The 22,314-nt window shown below is 39.5% G+C and overlaps 1 protein-coding gene across 1 annotated transcript in view; it reads right to left on the bottom strand.

Moving 5' to 3' along the window:
* Positions 1–22,314, bottom strand: part of REPS2 (RALBP1 associated Eps domain containing 2) — a 93,214-nt gene that overhangs the window by 16,800 nt on the left and 54,100 nt on the right. Inside the window, exons 12-14 of the mRNA XM_079313394.1 lie at positions 18,366–18,408; positions 15,349–15,485; positions 4,480–4,544 (exon numbers count right to left, since the gene is read on the bottom strand). Coding sequence (XP_079169520.1) covers positions 4,480–4,544; positions 15,349–15,485; positions 18,366–18,408 — 245 coding nt within the window. The remainder of the gene's footprint in view (positions 1–4,479; positions 4,545–15,348; positions 15,486–18,365; positions 18,409–22,314) is intronic.

Raw genomic sequence — 22,314 nt, 5'->3', positions numbered from 1 at the left:
CAAGTAACATTTGGAGAGCAGAACATTCAATACATTAAAAAGAGTAATATTTTTGCTTTCCAACACCACCAGGGGCTGTGACTGGCAGGGTGACCCACCCATCACCCCTCACAGTGCTTAATTTCCAGGATCTCACCAAATCAACATCTAATGGTAATGATGGCCACTAAACTGACAGCTGAATTCTGAGCTCATATAACACAGTGGGATTTTAATCTTCAGAGCTGCACTGTACTCAGGGTACTTCAATTTGATAATGTTAACAGCTGCCTACCTACTCTACTTCACTTGAATGTTTTGCCTTCACCCACAATTTTTTCAGTACCTGCCAAAACTGCCATCATAGAATCAGTGGGAAAAACATATCCCATAGTCTCCAGAAATAAAAGTGTAGCACAAACCAGTGTGAATTTACAAAACCAACAGGCTTAAAATTGTTACTCTGGGAAAAGAGACCAGGAACATCAGTTTTTTCAGCCAAGATACACAGAGTTTTCTTCCAGTCCCACTGTTTTCAAATTCCTTTATACAGCACAGGCAGGATTGAAGATACACCTCCATTGCTGGACAGGAAGGTACTGAAACAGAGTAATTTAAATAAAGGAATGTTGATCTAACTGGGCAACATTGCAGATACTTAGCTGATGTTGGATAAAATCCTAAAGTTATATTTGCTTTTTGGTGTTCATCCGTAATTCCTATTAACATAAATATGTTACTAAATCTCCCAGAGAAAGCAGCTGTGGTGAATGACTTCTGTAAGTTTAAAAGCCAACAGTAATAAAATATTATTTTGTTTTTCATTAAAAAAATAACAACGGGGGCTTATATGAAATGTGCATACATGTTTGGCTCCAGCAGAATGTTATTCATGAGCACCCAAAGTTATTTTCTATCTGAAATTTGTGTCACTGCAAATCAGCTGCATTAGTTATTGCCTTCCTACCATGATTCTTGCCCCTCCATGTTACACAAATGTTTTCTGGACAGCCCTGGATCTGCACAAAAGTTTTGGGGCCTTCTTTATGCCATTTCTGCTTGGTGACTTAAGTTTGCTATCAAGTTAGGAACACAGGATGAGGAAAACTTGCCCAAGCCACTGAATCCCATTGTCTACAAGCCCACAGTAGGTATCTCCAAGAACTACAGACCATCTGTTCTATACACTACAGCATGCCATGAGAAATAAACAGAGAAGGTTTTGCCAGTATCCTTAGTCTACAACAGCCCCACAGGCTTGCCATAAACAGGTCCTCACAGCACCCCAAGCCTGTCACTGTAAGCCTGTGCAACCCCTGAGCTGTGAAGTCAAGGCCACAACACTATCAGCTGCAAATATCACTTTGTGCTCTGCTCACCCAGTGATAGTCCTTGTCCCTTGTCATTCAGCTGCCTGGACTATGGAAGCAGAGTTGATGTGCACGTAATTTAGGAAGTCTGTGATATGAGAAGAGATATTTGGCATGCTCTGAACAACCAGTGATTCAGTAACTCACCAAGGTTGATTACCTTGGAGGTTCTGACAGGAAAAATAATGTTTTTGTAAAGGCTGAAATAAATTCTACTAAAAAGCACCACAGCACAGGACCAAAGTCAACGTTCCATTTCTATATTCTGCTCTATATTCTGGTTTCTATATTCTGGACTTCTGATCCATTGAAATGTAACACATACCCCGGGGTACCTCTGTTTTATGCATTTTGGTCTTTACATCCCATGAGCCCTTTAATCTCACCCTAAAGAGCCAACTGGTTCAAGCTGCTTCTCAGTCATCCATAGAAAACCACAGTCCTCAGAAAGAAATGATTTCTCTCTCCTCCTCCATCAACTGATGTCCAAAGTTGAGCCAAAATAATCATCATGAACATACTTATAAGGTGCACAGCCACCTGAAATATGCAGGGTTTGCTTCACATCCAAGCAATTTGTCATTAACAGTGCTTAATTGCAGGTGTACAGCAAAATGACACTAAAGAATGATTTTCAATAACATTGTTGAAAAATAAGTTAAAACAGAAATTTAAGGAGAGTTAGGTATATCTTGAAACAAGAAAAAGCTGAATATGCAATTTCAACCTCATGGCATTTCTTCAGGTTTTGATGCTGTCTCAGCTTTGAAAGCAGATCCCTTCCTCCAACTCCTCTGTGCTCCTTAAATCAAGGGCCCCACTGGACTATGGTAATCCATATGTTCACTATTGCTTACATGCTATTTGCAAAGGTCAGCTCAGCTGAATTATGACCCCATCACATACACCTCCCTACTGTTTGTTACCTTTATCACAGACAGGCATGCTTGGACAAAAAAATAAACAATGTAATGAGCATGAAGCTTATTCTATTTTCAAAAACTGGTTTAAATACAGTTTTGGAAGACATGAGTACAATAGCATTTTGATATTTGATTCAATATCTTTAAATATCATCAGAAATAAACTAAGTAAATATAAGTGATGCATGTTAACAAAGCATCAGCTGCATATTCATTACTGAACAGACAGAGAAACCACTCTTTTTCTTTTCAGAAACCAGACCTTTGTAATGGAGAGGACTGGATCAAAAAATCAAGAAGCTTCTCACGTTTATAATTTTAGAAAGGTACTGTATTTTGCATGTCCAGCGTAGAATGAGCACTTGGTTAAGTATTTGGTAAGGAAGCTGCTGGACATGCATAAACAAATTAAGTTGTCACTCCCCTGCTAAGGAAATGCAATCTGATCACAGGAGAAGAGAACAGACAATTAACAGAAAATTGCTTAAAATGAATGGGTCTGTGCTCAGAGAGTAGGATTTGTTGTAGTTAGTGCTTTGCCCATGGTAGCAAGAGCACTTGCACTGCACAGAGCCAGCACTGTGGGAAGCTGCAGCAGCAGGAGCAACTGCTGCAGGTACAGGACTGGGAGGGAGCTGCGATGGGGATGTGGGATGGGGATGTGGGATGGGGATCTGGGATGGGGAAGGGAGCTGGGATGGGGATCTGGGATGGGAGGATGGGAGCTGTGATGGGGATCTGGGATGGGAGGATGGGAGCTATGCTGTGGGATCTGGGATGGGAGGAAGGGAGCTGTGATGGGGATCTGGAATGGGAGGATGGGAGCCGTACTGTGGGATCTGGGATGAGGAGGAAGAGAGCTGTGATGGGGATCTGGGAAGGGAGCTGTGCTGTGGGATCTAGGATGGGAGGGAGGGAGCTGTGCTGTGGGATCTGGGATGAGGAGGATGGGAGCTGTGATGGGGATCTGGGATGGGAGGAAGGGAGCTGTGATGGGGATCTGGGATGAGGAGGAAGGGAGCTGTGATGGGGATCTGGGATGAGGAGGAAGGGAGCTGTGATGGGGATCTGGGATGGGAGCTGTGCTGTGGGATCTGTAGAAGTCAGAGGGAAATGCTGCTCTCTGGTCAGACAAAGCAAGAATGTGATGGGGCACTAAGGGGTGTGTGCTGTTAGAGCATGGCTAATGCCATCCTCACTGGGGAAACATACAAGCTCAAACCAGAGTGCTCTACAGTCCTCAAGGCAGAAACTGCATTCAGTGTTAGCAAGGGATGAGGAGAAGGAGAGCACAAGAAGCTGCTGATGGAGCTGTGTGTGGCAACAAGCCAGTAATCATTGCTATCATAAGCACTGTGCAGTAAGAGGTGCCCAACAGCACACTCTTAAGGGTAGATCCAAAGCTCAAGTGATGACCATTCTAGCCTAAGGAAGGTATCTCATCAGTTTTTGTATGTAAGGACTGTCATCTCCCCTCTGTATTTGTTTTCTATCATATACTTCATATGAAGTGCATATATCATATACTTCTAAAGGAATAATATATGAAGCATATTGCTGCCTAGGATCTAACACAGCCAACAACACAGAAAAAGATTATGATCCTCCATCATTTCCTGAAAGGTGAAGAATTATCTTGTTGCAGACATGCATGATTTTGTCAATTTGTGTAGTGCTGTAGTTGTGTCATGCTCTAAAATACAAAAATCAAAAAAACCCATCCAAAATGCAAAATAAAAGCACAGCACTAATGGTTTGAAACTTTGAACATTAACATAACTGATGTGGCATTTGCTTCCTTTCAGCATTATTTTTTTTAAGCCCATGGGTACAACACACATTTCCATGCCATGGTTCCCTTAGAAGATGCCCTCAGTGTTTTTGAAGAAACAAATAGCAACAGCAGGTATCAAGCCCATGCCTTCAGGCATGAAACTCATTTTAGTAGTCTAACTTTGCTAGCCTTTTATTTACAGTTAGGTCTAGTGGGTGCATGTCAGCTCCACTGCAAAGAGGTTTAATTAGTCTGTAATTTGACACTGCAACACAGAGACCAGACACAGGAAGGAGGATGTGGAACACAAAGTGTAGATTTTCATTAATTTGGAAGCAAGAACTGCTGCTATGTCCAAGCCAGCTTGTGCTAACCACTGCAGCAGTAACATAAACAAATAACATACAGCTAAGAACTAAATCTTTGTCCATACCTGAGATGCAGAAGGTCGAGGGGGCAGTGCAGGTGGTGGTGGGGGCAGCCAGCCAGACCTCACAGCTAAACAGTGGGAAAAGAAGAAGGTTATGACAAAAAACCCCAACCAAACAAAAGCACTGCAATTTAATTCCAAATAAACCCAGAATTAATTCCCAGGATAAGTGGAGATTGCTCCTAGTGAAGAGGCAGTATTCGAGATTTAATAACAAAACCCAAACTTGATCTTTATTGAGCAAAAGCTTGTTTGAAATAACACCATGAATGGTGAATGAGTAGTGATTTAATTGCTGTAAACGCCAAATGTTATGACAAAAAGCAGAGAAAGAAGCCAGTCAGCCACAAAACCTGTAGGTAAAGCAATCCAATTCCAGTTAAAGAAACCCAGAAACAGGGTCCACTTGTTTTTTGGACTTTGCTCTTTGTCATTAAAAATATTCTTAAAATTCTTAACTCCTCTTAAAAGTGACACTTTAACACCCAATGTGGACACTAGCATTAACTCTAGATAAAATACACTCTGTGATAGCGTACAGCCTTAAAAAGAAAACTTTTGCCATGGAATTAATAGCACAAAAGCCTAAATGAACCAAAAAGATATCCATTTCTTTGGTTTTATATTTTGCATTTGCATGCTATTACTCAGTGGAGGTATTTCAGAGGGAGGAGGAAGAAAAATCCTAACAGTTAATTCAAGCCCCTATAAGAGAAATGTCAGCTTTGAGTTTGAGCCTGCAAAAGGCAAGGTAATAATCAAGTAGGTGCAATGCTGTAATTTTCAGTTTTCTTAAAATACCTAAAACCCATTTGGGACAAAACTACAGGATAGATGACAGCTTCCAAAGGCAACAGTGAGGAGGCAGAGAGCAGGGACTAGGCTGGCACAGAGAAGTAAACCAGGACTAACTGGGTTACCCTCCCCAAGCTCCTGTTGCACTGAATGCTCAGCACTTGCTCTGGCAAAGACACCAGACAGCCCATCTTGCACTGCTGTATTTTTGTGGAACAAAAAACCCCCAACAGTATTAAACTTAGAAATGCTCTTTACCACAATAATGCTAAGCAATCAATTACATTTATACACTTCCTATTCCCATGCATATTTTAAAAAGACCACAAAGACCATTAAGAGCCATGTTATAGCTTAGCCATTTATATATTTTATATACCAAATCTAAAAATGTATACATGGCTGAAAATAAGAAGAAAAAAGATACCAACCATTATGGATAATTGTGGCATGAGAGTAAAACTGTGTGAAAACATTGAGAACACCCATATTGACTATTTACAGCTCCAAAGAGACTTATAATACACTGGTGGGTTTTTTCCATTTTCTGTTTCATCATCTCTTGTATCTCATAAAATGAAGCTTAATATGGTACACAATACCAAAGAGAGAGGTAAACAACCAAAACAGAACTGAAGTTGTGCCAGGGAGCCACTAACACACCTACAGGTGTAAAAGAGATTTGGAAAAACAGTCATCAGGATTCTTTCTCTTGCATTCAATTAGTTCTGCTTATAAGACCATTGCAATAACAGCATGGTGTGGTAACTACATTTTCCATCTCTCCAGTGCAACTGATATTTAGAAAGGAAGAAATCTTCCTTTCTTTTAATCTGAACTTTAGGTTATTACTTCATTTATCTGGGCACTGGCAGTAGCTTTGGCATTTACAGCTTGTGACAATATTTGAAGACAAAACCTAGCTCAGACACCACATGCTGGGAAAGCATCTCCTGAAGCCATTGGACATACTGTGAAACTCCATGAATCTCTTGGGATTTGGCCCACAAAATTATAAAGGGAAAAGTAATTGTGCCATATAATAGTCATATAAAAAAAAACCCACATCACCACACACACAAAAAAAAGCCACCACAAAAAACCTCCTTCAGCTTTCAAAATGCAACATATATGAATCTAGCATTAAAGAAGTTAGATGCTTACGACACGTGCATTTGACCCAGTTTCCTCTTTTTAATCCTAAAAATTCTAGCTTAAGCTACTCATGAAATATTCATAGAATTCCTGCTGTTGCAGAAGATCTTTGGCCTGTTGTTAGAAGGAAATCATGCTTATGTGAGCACAATTACTAGCAAAAGTTAGCTGACTTTGGAGGACTCCTAACAACTTACAAAAAAAACCCCAGGCTTCATCCTTCTCTGGTGTCACTACCCAAAAGAGGACAGTATGGACAGACACCCACAGGTTTTGCTGTGCCTTGGCAGGTGATTTGTGCTATCCAGCTGCTCCAGAATCCTCTCCTTGCTGAGGGAGTGCCTGGCACAGACCGGCTCTTGCTGTCAGAGATGGCAGCACCACTTACCTCAGAGCAAGCACAAATACAGGGCAAGGTCTGGTTCCAAAATAACAGCAAGCACCCTGGGGCTCAGCAGCTAACAGACAAATAGGCAAATGCTGTGCTTCCAGGGAAACACCTCAGAGCCTGGAGAAGCTGATGTCCCTGATCTTTGAAAACAAGTCTTCACCCTGTGCAGAAGCCCAGGGAGCTGGATGGGCTTTGCACAGGTCCTCCTGCTATTGAGCAACTTTTGCTGGCATCCAAACCATGCTGAGCCACAGAATCATGGAAGAGTCTGGGCTGGAAGGGACCGTAAAGATCAGCTCAATCCACTCCCCCTGCCACAAGCAGGGACATTTTCCCCTAGACCAGACTGCTCAAAGCCTCACCATGCAAGGTAAATCCCACTGAGTACACTGTGGAAAGCAGGTACCAGTAAAAATAGATTTAAGTATCCATATCACATGTATTCCTGCAAATGACAGCATTTTCATGCACTAGTTACTCCCACAAAGATAGTGTTGTCAGTTCAAAACTCATGGCTCTTTACTTAGCATGTTTACACTTTAAGATGGATTATCTGCATGGAAACCTTCCAAGACCATTTTTCTGCCCCATTTTGGCAACCACAAAGGTCTGATAGTACTAACATGACACCACACCAGATTAAAAAGCAGGTTTTCCAATCTGAAGGTAGATTAATATTTTAAAACAAACAGCAGGCTGCAATTGTATACTCTGAGAACTACTCATGCCATCTTATCTGACCAGTCTGCCTCCAGCCTCTCCAGCAGACAACAGCACTCAGCACTTAATCATTATTTGTGGCAGTGAAAAATAACAATCCTAGGAACCACTCAGATAGCTCCTTTACTTATTTGATGTAAGAGAAGATGAAATAAAAATAGAAGTTGTAACAGCCCCCACAAACCTATGGAGGTAGGTCTTTAAGTCACCAGATACAGCCACATTGGAGAACCCAAAACTAGTGGTGAATGAGTCTGGTTTAGAGCAATAAAAGCAAGGTGCTGTACTTCTCTTATCTGATGACAGTCACTTTTATGCTCTTGGTTTTCAGTATTGAAGAAAAAACTGCCATAACACACTGAGCTTCTGGATGCCTGCTATTTTTGAAAATTAATACTAGAAGAGCAGCATATAAAACTACATTTCCTGAAATATTTCCACCTCAGATATTTAATATTAATTCCTTACATGTGGATGACATCTTGGTTTTAGATGTCTATTACCTTATCTTGAACATCACCTCAGACAAGTTAAACTTTGGGTGGAAAAAATGTACACCTTTGTTCCCATCTGAATTGAATACCTATGTAAGCAGTCTCCTGAAAGAAGGGAAAGGTGCTTTTCCTGGGTCAAGGGCCATTTTGTACCTTGCAGGCCAAACTGAAACTAGATCCTGCCTACCTAAGGAGACTGACCTCATCTCAAGTAAGAGTCTGGCTGATTTATTTGGCATTTTTCAAGTGGATGCTACAATACTGTTGGATCAAGGTTGCATGGCAGATTTCCATCAGCTTATGCTGCTTCAGAGTCCTGAGCTCCCAGATCAGGTTTAACAAAACACCAACCAATTAATTTTATCAGAAGCAAAAGGAGTAAGATACTGCAATCAGCTCAAAAGGATAAGCTAGCAGAATGAATTATTCTTCAGTTCCCCCAACTACCTAAGGCTTTGGCTGCTCAGGAAAGCCAGCATTTTCACCCTTCCACTCTGCCACTATTCTGGAGACATTTTTGAGATACTTTTCCTGCTTCTGTTGCCAAAGGCAGAGCACAGAAAAGTTCTGTGTCTAAGCTGGTTTCTGTTTACCTCCTTCTTACTAAACTTCTATTCTTGTTCAGTGAAATTAGTACTTGGTTATCCCTTAACACTGACACCATTCTTTGCACAGCTTCATTTATTTACCTTCCTAACAGAAGCATTAGTAAGTGATTGTGAAATAACAATTTCTCAAGAGATTTGATTTATTAATTCTCACTACTACGTCTAAAAAATAACAAACCAAAAAACCTAAGCAAAACAAAAAAAACAACAAACCTCCAAAGCTGCAGCCAGGAATATAAATTTAATAAAGGATTCTAGTAAGGTAGTTGTGAAACACCACTGATCCAGGGATCTGTTTCAATAATTCTTGCTAATGCCTCCTTGGAAGGTAAAAGAATTGCAAAAAAACCCTGGTTTAGACTCCTGATATTAACTTTGTTACCAGGTTTGTAGAAATACTGTAGAAAGCACTGCCAGTAGCAGAACTCTTCTCACAGTTAGTTTTGGGAACCTGCTTAGCAGGGAGTTCAGGCAGCAAATGATGCACACACCTGATGTCACAGACACACATTCTTGTTGCAGGTCTGTTTCATGTGCTAACCATACAGAACCTTATGTGTACCTTAAGTGAGTGGAAAATTATCCATGTACTTTCCAAGTAATTAGGAAGAGATATAGCCAGGCCTTAGGTAATTTATGTTTCTGCACTATGAACTCACAGGTGTGCCCATTTAGGACATTGTGTGCTAATGTATCTGATGGGGCACTCACTTCCAGATGAAATAAGCAAAATACCATTAGGAGTTTTTTTTTAGTTATGTCTGCTTTTAATGTCCTATCCATGAATTTCAGCATGTGTTAAGAAATTCTGTGAAAGAGATGCTTTTTAAACATATATTTTCTGGCTTACATCATATATCCACAACATGTGTATTTTTACCTCCCTATCCCTCTTTTTCCTTAAACCATTTAATTTTCTAGTTACTGTTTTCTCTACCCTTCCCTTTCCTGTGTGTTTCTATTTGGGGACTGTTTCTCCCTCCTCCCTTTGCCCTTAAACAAAACTATCCAAGGTTTTGTTCTGTCTCACTCCACCTTCAGCTTCATTCCCTGCCCACAGGGAGGCACAGTCCCTCCACTACCTGCCACAGATCCACCTTGCCAGAGCTTCTCCCCCTGGAGGCTCCAGCACTGGCCATCCCTGACCAATTCCAGCATGGACACTCTCAGAACAGGCACATGGGAGCCAGGAAGAGCAGAGGGCTACCAGCCCCCACCCCTCTGGTCCCTCCTGCAGCTCACACACTTTGGGCACATCTGCATTTCCAAGGGAGGAAGCTTGACCCCTGTTCCACATGAGACAGCAGATCCTATCTTGTTTAACCTATAAAGCTGCTCCATGGATGAACACTTTTCCACATTACATGGGATCATGAAAAGGGGCTGGTAGGGCTAGTCAAGAACATTTCAATCTTTGCAATTTTCTGTAGAGAGTTTTTGGATTAAAATTTAATTTTTAACAACCTGCAATAGGATGAAAATAGATTGAGAATCATTCCTCAATCCCTGAAAGAGCTAGGATTAGATAAATGGGAAAATATAATTTTTTAAAAGTTACATTTATTGACACAAATTGTAAAAGAAAAAACACCTACACTTGAAAAGCTGGTAAGATTTACCCCAGTCAAGTACTATCCAGATCCAGCCCTTAAAGATATACATAAAAATCTAAAAATGGAAAAATAAGTGACCCCATCAGATTCCTATAATGTAATAACTATTCATCCACTTATATCCTCACTATTTTCTCCATCTTATTTAACCTTAATTATGTTCTTGTCCAGTTGGGCAAAGAAGTAAGTTGTAAACACACAAGTCCTTCATAAAGAATTATAAAAGGCTGATAGGCACAAAACTTTTCCATTCAAATCAGAAGGAAGACATTAATACTTCGTTCAGAGTAAGCTCAGTTCAGTCATCAAATAAATTCTGAAATGGAACAGGGCTAGAAAAAAAAACAACAGCTACAGTACCAGATCAGGGTCTGAGTCCCAAAAGAAAAAAAAATTATTTTGTAACTCAAATAACTATTTTTGCAGAAATTATTTTAAAAATTTGTTTCATAGCTAGAGAAAAATATGAATAGCTGCTCAATTTTGTGTTCTTTGTGCTCTATGTATAAGACATTTTAAATTTAAATTTGTCACAACTCTTACAACCAGTCACTCACTTGACTCTACCCACCTCACCTGATGAAGCTTGCAATATTAGAGTTCTTGCACACCATGCAAACAATAATTTGTGAAATGGCATATTTGGTGAGGGCATTTGCTATTATCTCTTCTCTAAATTAAAGGTCCTTCAAAATTCCCATCTTCCTAATTTAATGTTTAATGGTCTGATTAATAAACACAACACAGTTAATAAACACATGCAAGATAGTATAGGATTACAACATAAACAAAATCCCAAGAAAGTAGCTGGATTTTACTAAATCAACACTAATGTAGCAGCAAGGAGAGGAAGGAGTCCTGAAAATAATTTACTTAATTAAATTCAGCCTTAAAAAAAGAACATTACTATTCTAAGTTCCCCCTTGTCACTTTGGCTTTCAAATAAAATTTTAGTTAAGAAATCTGTACTTAAGGTAATACAAAAGCATAACTGCACCACCCATTAAAAGCTTGTCTTTAGCCACTACATCTTTCAGACAGCTAACCTCAATGGACACAGACATTTCCTAGCAAATACAATTAAACATAAAAGAATACAGAAAATAATACAGTAATCATTAGGTTAGGTTTGGCAGGTTGTTTTTTTTTGTACTCAGTTTCATGTATACAGAAGGGGAAATCACTTGATTTGGCTCATTAAGCTGAAAAAAAAAAATCTGGCTGAAAAGATATTCCTGAAAACAACTGGGACAATAGTATTATGGTTACTGTTTGGGTCTGTTTGTATCAAAACATCTATGACAACAGAGCAACAATAATTTCAATTCTCAAAATCCTTTCATATACAGTTATGAATTGTTTAATTTTACATGTAGACTTAAAACCATTCAGAAATACAAAGAATTTGACTTAGGCAAATACAAAAAAAACTAACATATCTCAACATACTGTTCACAAATCTCCACACCTGGCAAACAAAACCCACCAAGCCTGTAAGCTCAAGGAAAGGATGTGCTTAATTGAATGAAGCAATGGAAGTCTGAGGAAGTAAAGAAGTAATGAAAAATCTTCTTCAAAGGTACAAAAAAGAGGGTAAAAAATGATGCTGCACAGTTTTCCTTTAGCACTAATGAAAATGAGAGGGTGCAGAAAAACAATTGTACTGATTGAGTCTTAATGATACAAGTACCACTTCAAACTGCTTGGGAAACATGTATGAAGGAATACAGGAGTGATGTGGGATGCACACCAATAAATTCTGTTCCCTTGTTCCTTTCCTGTGTACACCAAATTAGAATAAACAGGAAATTTTCTTGTCTGGAAGCCATCATTACCCCAGCAATGCTAAGTACAGTTTACAGATATGATTGTAGTCAGGAAAATATAATCTGTGACAGAAAATACTGACTTGCAAGGACATGCTTGTTGTGTTTCCACCTGACCAAGTGTGGAACTTAACACTTCACATTTCAAAAGATAAAAAATCCCAAAATAATAGCCCCTTGTTGCTGGCTGAAACCAGGTTACAGAGGGTGCTTCCTTAGAGCCTATGTTAAAAAATGGTGCCTGCATTCCACGTGTTCTTCACTGCAGGGACAGCCAGGAGGGGAGTTGCCAAAGCAAATGTCAAAAATTAATTTGTAAATAGTTGTATGGCTGTTTTGTTCAATCTGCTTCCAGGTAACACAAAACTACACTGCTTATGACAATCTTGTCATTTCAAAGTAAATTCTCTTTTCCCAACAAGTATCCTTTGTTCAACAGAACTGTTAATTAAAAGTAGTTATGTGACTCAGAAATGAAACTAAAAGGAAAATAAAACATATTTCAGAGGGAACTGTATGAATCTAACAAAACTCAGACTGCTGTCACTGCCCAGAAGTAAATTCTTTGTCATTTGTCATGGGCAGCAAACAGAGCTGAACAAAACATCAGAAGACAATGGGTACATTTTCAGGTTTTGATACTTAAATTGAGACTTGCCCCAGCCCCAGAGTCACCCCAAGGCAGACTCCAGCTTACTGCTGTTGTTGAGGCTAAAGGTGGCTGGGGCTCTGCTGCAGGATCTCTGGGCTCTGAGCTGCCCCAGTTTTGGCCCCTCAATATCCAGGTCTTACTCTGGGAGCTCTTGGCTCATATCTGCCTAGAGACTGGGCTAGGGGAGAAATGAAGATGTAAACTAGGTCATGTATGCATTTAAAATGACATTTTTGTTTCTACTTAAAACCTGCTGTTGTCCTTCCAGGAATGCATAAACTCTAGCCAAGAATTTTCTTAATATGAACACAGGCCAAATGCCAGAGATTACATATTCAACAAAAAGAAATACATTGAGAATGTAGCAGCACAGGATTTTTCTGAGATACTAACACAAAGTCTACATGAATAAAAATAAAAATAGAAGAGATTCTGTCTCTTAACAGAAATTCACTTGGATATTTCAGAAAGTGGTGCCTTTTAATAAGTTCTCATGGTTTTTTATGTCTGTTCTGGGTAACACTCGTTGCAGCATCCCAGAGAAGTGCAGCTATGAAGGTTCCTCCTTCAAGTCCAGTTACCCCCCAGTTCAAAAATTTTAATGCACATTTCTATGGCTAATGCATTGCTGGAAATCCCAGCCATCACAGATAAATATTCTGTGTGTATACTGGCCAGGAGAAAGGAATAATGAGATGATGACAAACATGATATAGCAGTAGTAAATGAATAACAAAAAAAAGAAAAAAATTCCACTACCCGCAACAGGGATTTGCCACAGTCTAACTGAATTCACTTGAAGATATTTTTCTTTTTCTGCCCTTTAAAAAGGAAATAGACAAAACAAATGCTTCAGAGAATAGATGGTTTTATAGTTAAAGAAATGATACCTATAGATCAACATGACCTACGTGGAACTGAAAACAAAACTCAGTACTAGTGAGCATTCTTTTGCAGATCTGGAAGTAGATTATCCACCAATCTCCCCAAATTAAAATTATTTCTGAACTACAATTAGAATAAAAACTAATGCACTGAAATAGGATTATTCTAGTCATGCTGGATATACATAGAAGCATAGAATATCCTGAGCTGGAAAGGACCCACCAGGATAATCAAATCCAACTCCTGGCCCTGTCACACCATGTGCCTGAGGGCATTGTCCAAATGCTTTTCCAACTCAGGGTTGGTGTCATGACCTGGGAGCTTGTTCCAGTGCCCACCCACCCTCTGAATGAAGAAAAATTTCCTGATATCCAGGCTCACACAGCTTCACCTCCAGAGCCTTCACCATCTTTGTTACCCTTCTTTGGACACTCTTTTATGGCTTAATGTCTTTTTTATATTATGGTCCCCAAAACTGCACACAGTTTTGTTAACTTCCCCAAAAAAGAAACCACTTTGTGACTTTCAAAATGAACCATAGCAAATTCAAGATGTTAATTTTGATTCACAGAATTACTTCTTTAAAAATTTACATTCTTTCATTTGTGTTCCAAGCAAAATTTAAACCCAAGTTTATTTCCTTCCAGTTATACTTGTTATCTGGATCCCAAGATTTGTTGCAGTAGAAAATGTGCACTTGGCTCTGTTTGGGGTTTTATTTTTATGTATAACAAAATCAAAATTGGAGGCACCAGAACCCTCAACAGGAACAAAGATAAGGAATTATTCCTCTGTGTAAGGCAAAAAAAAAGTTTATTCCTATAGCGTTTCAGGGATCAGCACAAATAGCAGGACTCTTGAATTCTCTCCAGTGTTTGCTCAAAAAAAGTTCCATGTAGCAAGAGGTAAAACTCTTTCTACTCCAAGAGCCACATTAGAGAGCCCAGTTAAACATTCCTTGACACAGCCAAACCTTGGCTTTCTTCTGAAGCACAGGCATGACTGTGTTTAAGCTGGTCCTTGAGTCAGATGATTGGTGTGCAGCACACAAGCCTCTGATCTGTTCAAGGACACTGCTGAGGCACAGCCACGCTGGGGACTGCTGCCTCAACAAACAGCTCCTCTTCCCACTTGAGGGCAAGAGGCACACTCCAAGGGTAACATGCTGAAAAGCCATTTTCTGTCAGTTCACCCCAGCCAATATCCTACATTTTCTGTCTCTCCCCTCAACATGCACTCCTGCCAAAAAAAAATTATCCTTTTTTTTTGTTATTCAGAGTGGCTTCTGATTGTTCTCATACATATGCTAGATTTCAACATCAAAAATGTTTGCTTTATTTCTCCCAGTTTAAACATTAAGGGTTTTCTTCCTGCTTCTGAACTACAAAAAATAAATAGTAATGGAAATCAATTATAGTGTAGTTACTGATGAGAGCTGTCTAAACAGCCAGACAAGTGATAACAGTCAGTGATGACAGATTGCCATATGTTAAGCTTCCCATTACTGTGCCAGAAAACCTTATAATCACCTTAATTATAGAACCAGTGATTTTTCCCCTCAGTGGCAATGTAACACAAGTGCAGAAGCAGAACTGCTGTTCTGCACTGCATTACTGTCTGCAGCAAAGGCCAGCACATGCACATATTGCCAAGCACTTCTGCAAACAGATAGAGTTGCCAAGCACATAGCTAACCTGAATGGTCTCAGAAGGAGCAAACAAAGCAAACTTTACCTTGTGTATTTTGCTGAAATATTTTGTTCAGATCCAAAGAGGAAGCTCTGGAATGTGATTTTTGTGGCCTTGGAGGTGGAGTAGGGGGCTCTTCTCCCTTTTTCATGGCATCTTCTATTGATGTGCTAGAATAAGACCTAAGGAAAAACATGTTAAGGAAAAGCAGAAAATATTTTATTTCAAAAATTAATTTTAAGCAACTATAGTGAATAGTACCTAAAAATACACTGACCAGAAGTCAGGTCCATGGTGGAAATTCCTTGCTCTAATGACTAAGAGTTCCCTCTTAAAACAACACAGATTTATTTGGCAACAGAGGGACCTAAGCATGTGGAGAAAGGAATGAGTCATGCTTACAGGGCTAGTACTTTTTAAGGCTTTTTGTAACACAGCTTGAGGCCTTCTTATGTAACTTTGCCAGCAGGATAATTGTAGCAACTATTTTGAATACACCAAAGTAAAATTCCCCACATACACTCCTTGAAGTTTCTGTTGCCTTTCCCAACTGCAAGGTGTTAATACAGGTATAGATTCAACCTACCTCTTGCAAGTACAAGTTTTGCAATTTGTAATATTCTCACTAATAAATTTTTAATTATTACCATCACCAAATTCTACAAAATCCAGAAAAACTGAAGGGCTCCAAAGTGACAACTTGGCAAATACATGGCTCAGCACCTCTTTCCAGGCCCTCACACAGCATATTAATCCAAATGTGGTGTGGTGCATTTGCTAAGAATTTTGATTTTGATAAATACTGTCCAAATTTTTCAGCTGTTGTAGTTATCAGTTTAGAAAAACTGAGACCAAGCAAGACCAAGACTCTGCTCAAAATGAGCATTGGCAACATCAGATGTTAGATTTATTGTAACACATTCTGCATGTCAGGGCAAGACCAAAAGCACATTTAGCACATTTGAGTAAAACAGAAATGACTCCCACTAATGGCAAATGGATCCTTTTTCTCCTTTTTTTTGCCAAACAGGTTCCTAATATCCAGTGCCAGCTATCCAATTAACAGCATATTGAGCAACATCTTATTGTCCTCACTCTCCAGGTCCAAGTTTGTCCATTTATGAGCCACTTTGCAAAACCACTTATAAAGAGCTAATGAAGATTCTGTCTCCTTGCTTTACCTCATACAACTTCCCAAGACTCCTAGATTTTTCCACTCCATTATTAATTCCATATGAAATCAACATTTTTACTCCTTTTAATCCAACATCTTCATGCAGATCATCTTTAGGGAGAAGTTCATCAAGATTTAGTATTTCTGCTCCCCCAATTTTCTGATCTAGTTTCTCAACTTTTCTCCTACTCAGTCCTTCCTTTGCTTCTTCTAGAACTAATCTTTTTTTTCTTCATACATACACAAACTCCTAATCAAACTTGTGTATCTCCCCAAGCTGGGGTTATGTATCATCATTACAGATTTAATAAAACTATGCATATCATTTGGATTATTACACAATGAGATGCAACATCCTGTTTCTAAGTCAATAAATCACAGCTAGTAACAGTACATGCACACAGACAGCTTTCCCAGCAGTCCCACAGTTTTTCTTAAAGAATCCTGAATCACTGATTTACTCCATCCTCTTGTTCTGGTTCTGCTAGAGACAAGACTTCCTGATTTACTTCTTTCTCTGTCAGAGTCCTCCTCACCCTCTGAATCATAGTTTTTAGGACCCACCAGAGGAGCTACCAACAATTCTACTTGTGCATCATCACCACCAAGTTTACCAGATTTCTTTTCCCATCACAAATTCTTACACTGTTTTTATTTGTTTTCTCAGTTACTGAATATATTCCAATCTGGTTTTGAAGTTCATTAATACACATTTTTTCCTAACACCCCAATCATTCTTTAAAGAGAAAAATTATTTCCCCTGTGGTATTTCATCCCATTCCCAACAAGCACAGCAGGTCTGAGTTCAAGGATGTGCTCAAGCATCTTTAGTCTCAACTTCTGCATTGAAGCAGTGACATACAGTCAGATGTGAGACAGCCACATGTGACAGAGTAGTCACATTCAAGTGTCTTTTATTGAGCTTGTTTAAGCTTTTGATGTTCTATGCATTTGTGCACACTTTTTGCATATTTGCAACTTAGTAACATAGCAAGAAAATTTAAAACTCTGCAGAAACTAAAAAGCTTTGGCTAGCAGCAGAAAAACAGCACACAAGGCAGTTCAGTCTTTCTGAGTATAGGTCCTAAGAACAGAGGATTTCAACCCTCAATCACCATGCTTATAGCTGATCCTCTCTTAGTAGCAGCCTTTGACAAGCCTGTAAGCAGAGAGCTTCTGATTATACTCTCTTTACTCAAGCAATAAAAAATCCCAAGCAGAGTCCTCTAACTAGCAGCAAAAATGAAAAGCTTAAGGTGGATTAACAATATGGCTATACACCAGTAGGTGACAACCAACCCAAGAATAATCCATTTATAGAATATTTTCTGGCAGAGGTTTCCCTTTTCTTTCAAACATTCCAATTCAGCAGGTGTCACTTGTAGCACACAGCAGTCCTGAAGTGCTTCCATCACACACCAGCCAAGCACACGGTGCCAATGAAGGGATTCACTCACCCGAGAGCTGAGCCACTGCTGCTCATTCTGTGGGAATGTGCAGTGCTCCCCTCCATTTGGAATCTCTGTGCAGGCTGCAAGAGCACAGAGTTGCTGAGGATGTTCCCTGCAATGGGGTGGTCCCAGCTGCCCTGTCACAACACCCCTGGGCTGGGCTGGAGGCAGTCACCACCCTGACAAGGCAGCAGGGCTGGGCAGACAGGCAAAACTTCCAGCACCTTATGACCAGAGATCATGGGGCCCTAGTGCAGTACTTATGTAGGGTCTATAGCTTACAGATTCCTCCTGGTAAATCTGTCTGATCTGAGCTGTACTTCCAGTACAGCACCAATTAAAAAAGAAAAATAAAAAATCCAGCACCAGTTCTGATGCCTTGTATCTAACACCAGAGGAACATAGTTGTTTTTCTGAAACAGGAATGAAAGCAGTACCTGGATCGTGGTCTGGCTCTGAATGCATTAGGTTCTTGAGCAGCTGAAATAGAAAAAACAACTGTATTTTAAAAACACTGTATTTTAAATGAATTCTCTCTTTAGCTACAGAATCAGTGTCCATTAAACATGTGAGTGTTTCAAATGTGGATGTGAGAGTATACTCATCTCACATGAGCAATGGGGATTGATTTTCACTTCTCCTTCCCCTTTGTTTTTGCAGTGTGTGAATGTCCTAAGAATTCAAAAGCCAACATGTAGTAAGAGCTTCACCTTTTTCATTTGGTTACCAGAACACAGGAAGAACAACAGGTCTGATAGCTCTGACCTGTAGTCATAGATGCAGTTGTGATAAAGCAACATAAGGAACAACAAACTTTTTATAGAAAACATTTTGATCTTAATCCAGGTATCTATTATTTTCATGCTTCCAAAAGGACTAAGGTTTATGTCCCTCCTAAATAACTAATAAGTATAAATGTACATCACCCATTACAAAACATTAGCATGTCATGTTGAGACTGGTTTGACCTTGGGAAGGAAAAGTATTTGAAGGAACAAAGTTATTAAGTCTAAATGTTGATCAAACACATTTCCATTAATGTAAAAATGGGTTTCTGTTATTTGGATGAATTCCAAACATCCTGCCACATGCAGGTTTTATGTGATAGGAAAACAATAGTGCTGAATTACTATCTCTGGGTAATTCCTTGAAGCTGTTCCTGGGTTACATTGTCTTTTCTGTTACTCTCCTTACTAGCATCAGATACTTTTGAGAAAACATATCTTCATGATTGCTTTCAAATTCATCCCACTGAGATATCCTCAAGGTATTACAGCAGTACCAATGATCCTAGTACACATACAAAGTGAATCCTTGTATTTTTTCCCAGTCTGCTAATCAAGGTACAACACTCAAGGGAGACAAGTAGGTTGGGGAAAAAATACAATTGTCAGAATTTCTAGCTGCCTTCAGATATATGACTACTTTCAAGTCAGACATTTATCACCAGCTACTACAGAGCATTTATCAGCAGCTACTACAGAGCACTACCTGAGAATACAACAGATCTTCCCAGCCACAGAGCAGGAGCTGCCTGTGGCAGCAGCTGGCAAATACTGAGTTTTTAATGCCTTGCACTGTAGTACTGCACAGACCCTCCATGGGAGGCTTGAGGCTCACAAAAGACAAGTAGCAGCATATGCCACATGTACAGCCACACACTAGCTCTTCATAAAACAAACTGCTTTTAGGATCATGCAGAGCTAGTTGGTCTTTTGGATAGAATAAACCCCACTGCAGCTGGCAGTGACCACTTATAAACCAAGTTCTAGTGGACTGTCATCACCAAACTGGTTCATTCCAGATTTCTCTGCAGCAAACTCTTCCTAGCAACTAAAGAAGGGAGAGGGAATTAATATTAAAATATGCAGTGGTGATAATCCTCCTCCCTCTCTCTGTGTCAAACTCCCAGAGAATACAACTTCAGACACTGCTTCCCTACAGCCATATGACCCAATTTTCCAATGCTGAAATTGCTGATTATTAAATTACATGCACAATTATTAAATATGTCACTTAGAAATAGGAAGTATAAATCCTTTCCAAGCTAAACCATGTTTAAGAATCTTCAAATTTTCCTTTTCTTATGGAGACTAATTCTATTCATACTTCTTTTAGAAAGTCTTTCATATAAAAAACCCATAGGTAAAACTGACATTCAAACTCTCCAAGGACATTCTGTTGAGGTAAACAGGAAAGTTCATAAGGAAGAGAGAATTCCAAATGACTGCTAATAAAAAATGATAGCGATAGAATGCTACTGCCAAGCATTTTCTTTTTAAGCTTTTGTAAAACTAGGAAATTCAAGGCTACAATTACAGAATACCCAGACATAGCATTCCTTTCAAAAGAAGTAGTGTAATAAAAAAAAAAAAATACTATGAAGCAAGTAGTTAATTATTAGGCCATCCAAGTAACTGTGGCAGGATTTCCAAGAAACATGCAGCTATTGTGGTACATTCAGTCTGTGCACACTCCATGTCTGAGGTGCAGGTTTATACACATAAGATGACAAAATCATTCAAGATGATACAAAACTATTTATCCAGTTCACAAGTTTCCCATAGTTATATTGCTATGGCTACACAAGCCTAACTTTCCTGAAATGGGTAAGTTAAACCTGTTGAGTAAACAATTTACATTGATTATTCAAAAGTTTGTGCAATTCCTGGAGTAGTAGAGCCTGACAGAATGAGGAGCTTGGTCTACAGTAATTAAAGAGGGTCTGAAAGTTCCTGTGTTGGGTGTTGACCTGCTCCTACAGCCCTCTTGCAAGACAGCTTCATTTTAAAATTCCAAAGGATGCTGGTTTAGTAACTTTTGACTGTAGCTTAGCATCTTGCACTCAACAGCTGTCTCCTTGTTGTACAGGCTTAAGATGGGGTGAAAAATTGTGCTGAAAAGGTGAAAGGCTAAAGAAAAAAACAAAGCATTCCCCACTAGTCAACATCAACCTCAATGATTCATCTTTTATTAGTCATCTAGGGAGAAACGTACAAGTTAAATGCTTGGAAATTTGGCCCTCAATTCTTTAAAAGGCTAAAGTCAAGAATGATCCTGCACTTAGGAGTCTAAATAAACTGGCCAGATACAAAGAATGCTAAGCATATCAAATTCTCACTGATTTCAAATTTCTAGACCTTCTGATGACAAAGAAAACTTTCACAGATTATCATCTTTCCTGAGTTTACATAAACAGCCTAAATGAACAGCCAAAGAAGCATGTAAAAATTCTCCCACTTCATCCCAAATGAGTTTTCATGCTGGAGGTTAATGATTACAATGACCTTTCAGAATGGTGACTGGTCCTGAAACAACCACTCAATTACTGTGCTGCATCTACTCCACTGCATAGATAAACATTTCACATCAGTTGTAGCATGCAACCTGAGAATGTGCTGGCTCAAATCCTCAATGTGCAGCACAGCAAGAGTGGAACCCCTGCAGGGACAGGAGCCATGATGATGGAGTGAAATTCTGCCACTGTGCCCCCTGGTATACAAACACAGCAACACTGCTGGAAGAGAACAGCAGCATGGGGAAGACCTCCCTGAACAGGAGAAGAAAGACACAGGGGAAGGAGTTGTGCAGGTGAGAATAAGATTTTTTTCCTAAAGGTACTAAAGATATAATTGCTGAACTAAAAGTAAAACTCCTCTGTGCTCCTGGGCAAAACCAGGGGGAAGGAGAACAGAACAGAAAGTCATGCAACCACCCTCCCCTTTCCCTGAGAGGGATGTGCAAGAGTGTGTGTATGTGTAAAGGAGAAGCAGCACTCTTTTGAGAACAGGAGCTGAAGATAGCAAATCTGGCAGCTGCCAAGTGTTTGGGAAGAAGCCAGGGAAAAAAGATTTGGGAAATGAGGCATGCAGCTGTTGAGCAGCCACAAATAAACCAAGCTATAAGACAAAACTGCTGTGACAGACATGTGGGGTCCATTTTCTTAATCAAGGATATCTTCATGAGTAAAAACATTAATGCAAAAGGAAGAGAAAGCAAGATTTTAGCTTGACTGCAACCAGGGAGGGCTTACAAACATTCTTAGCACTGTAGAAAGAATTAGCAAAGAGGAAGGCAAGGGAGGTCTGATGAACTGAACTGAATGCAGGGGAAGTTTCTGGAGCAAATAAGTAATTTTGACATATGCTGTTCCAAAAACAACATTTTACAGAATGATAGGAACAAGGAGTGTATGTTGGAGCTGAAGACAGAAAAATCAGGAGTGGTTTCAACAAAGAAACAAGCCCTGAATCAAATGCTTGAGTCAGTGTCTTAAGTCCCTCCAAGGTCTGTGTTTCCAAAAGACTCTGTCCTGTAACTCCTTGACACAAAATAGGAAAGTTGAGCTTTCACAAAGAAAAAGGCCATTTCAGAACAATTACCAAA

Source organism: Erithacus rubecula (genome assembly GCF_903797595.1).
Source record: "Erithacus rubecula genome assembly, chromosome: 1".
NCBI classification, from domain to species: Eukaryota; Metazoa; Chordata; class Aves; order Passeriformes; family Muscicapidae; genus Erithacus; species Erithacus rubecula.
The sequence above is the reverse complement of the archived record's forward strand: the minus strand, read 5'-3'. Positions and strand labels throughout refer to the sequence as shown.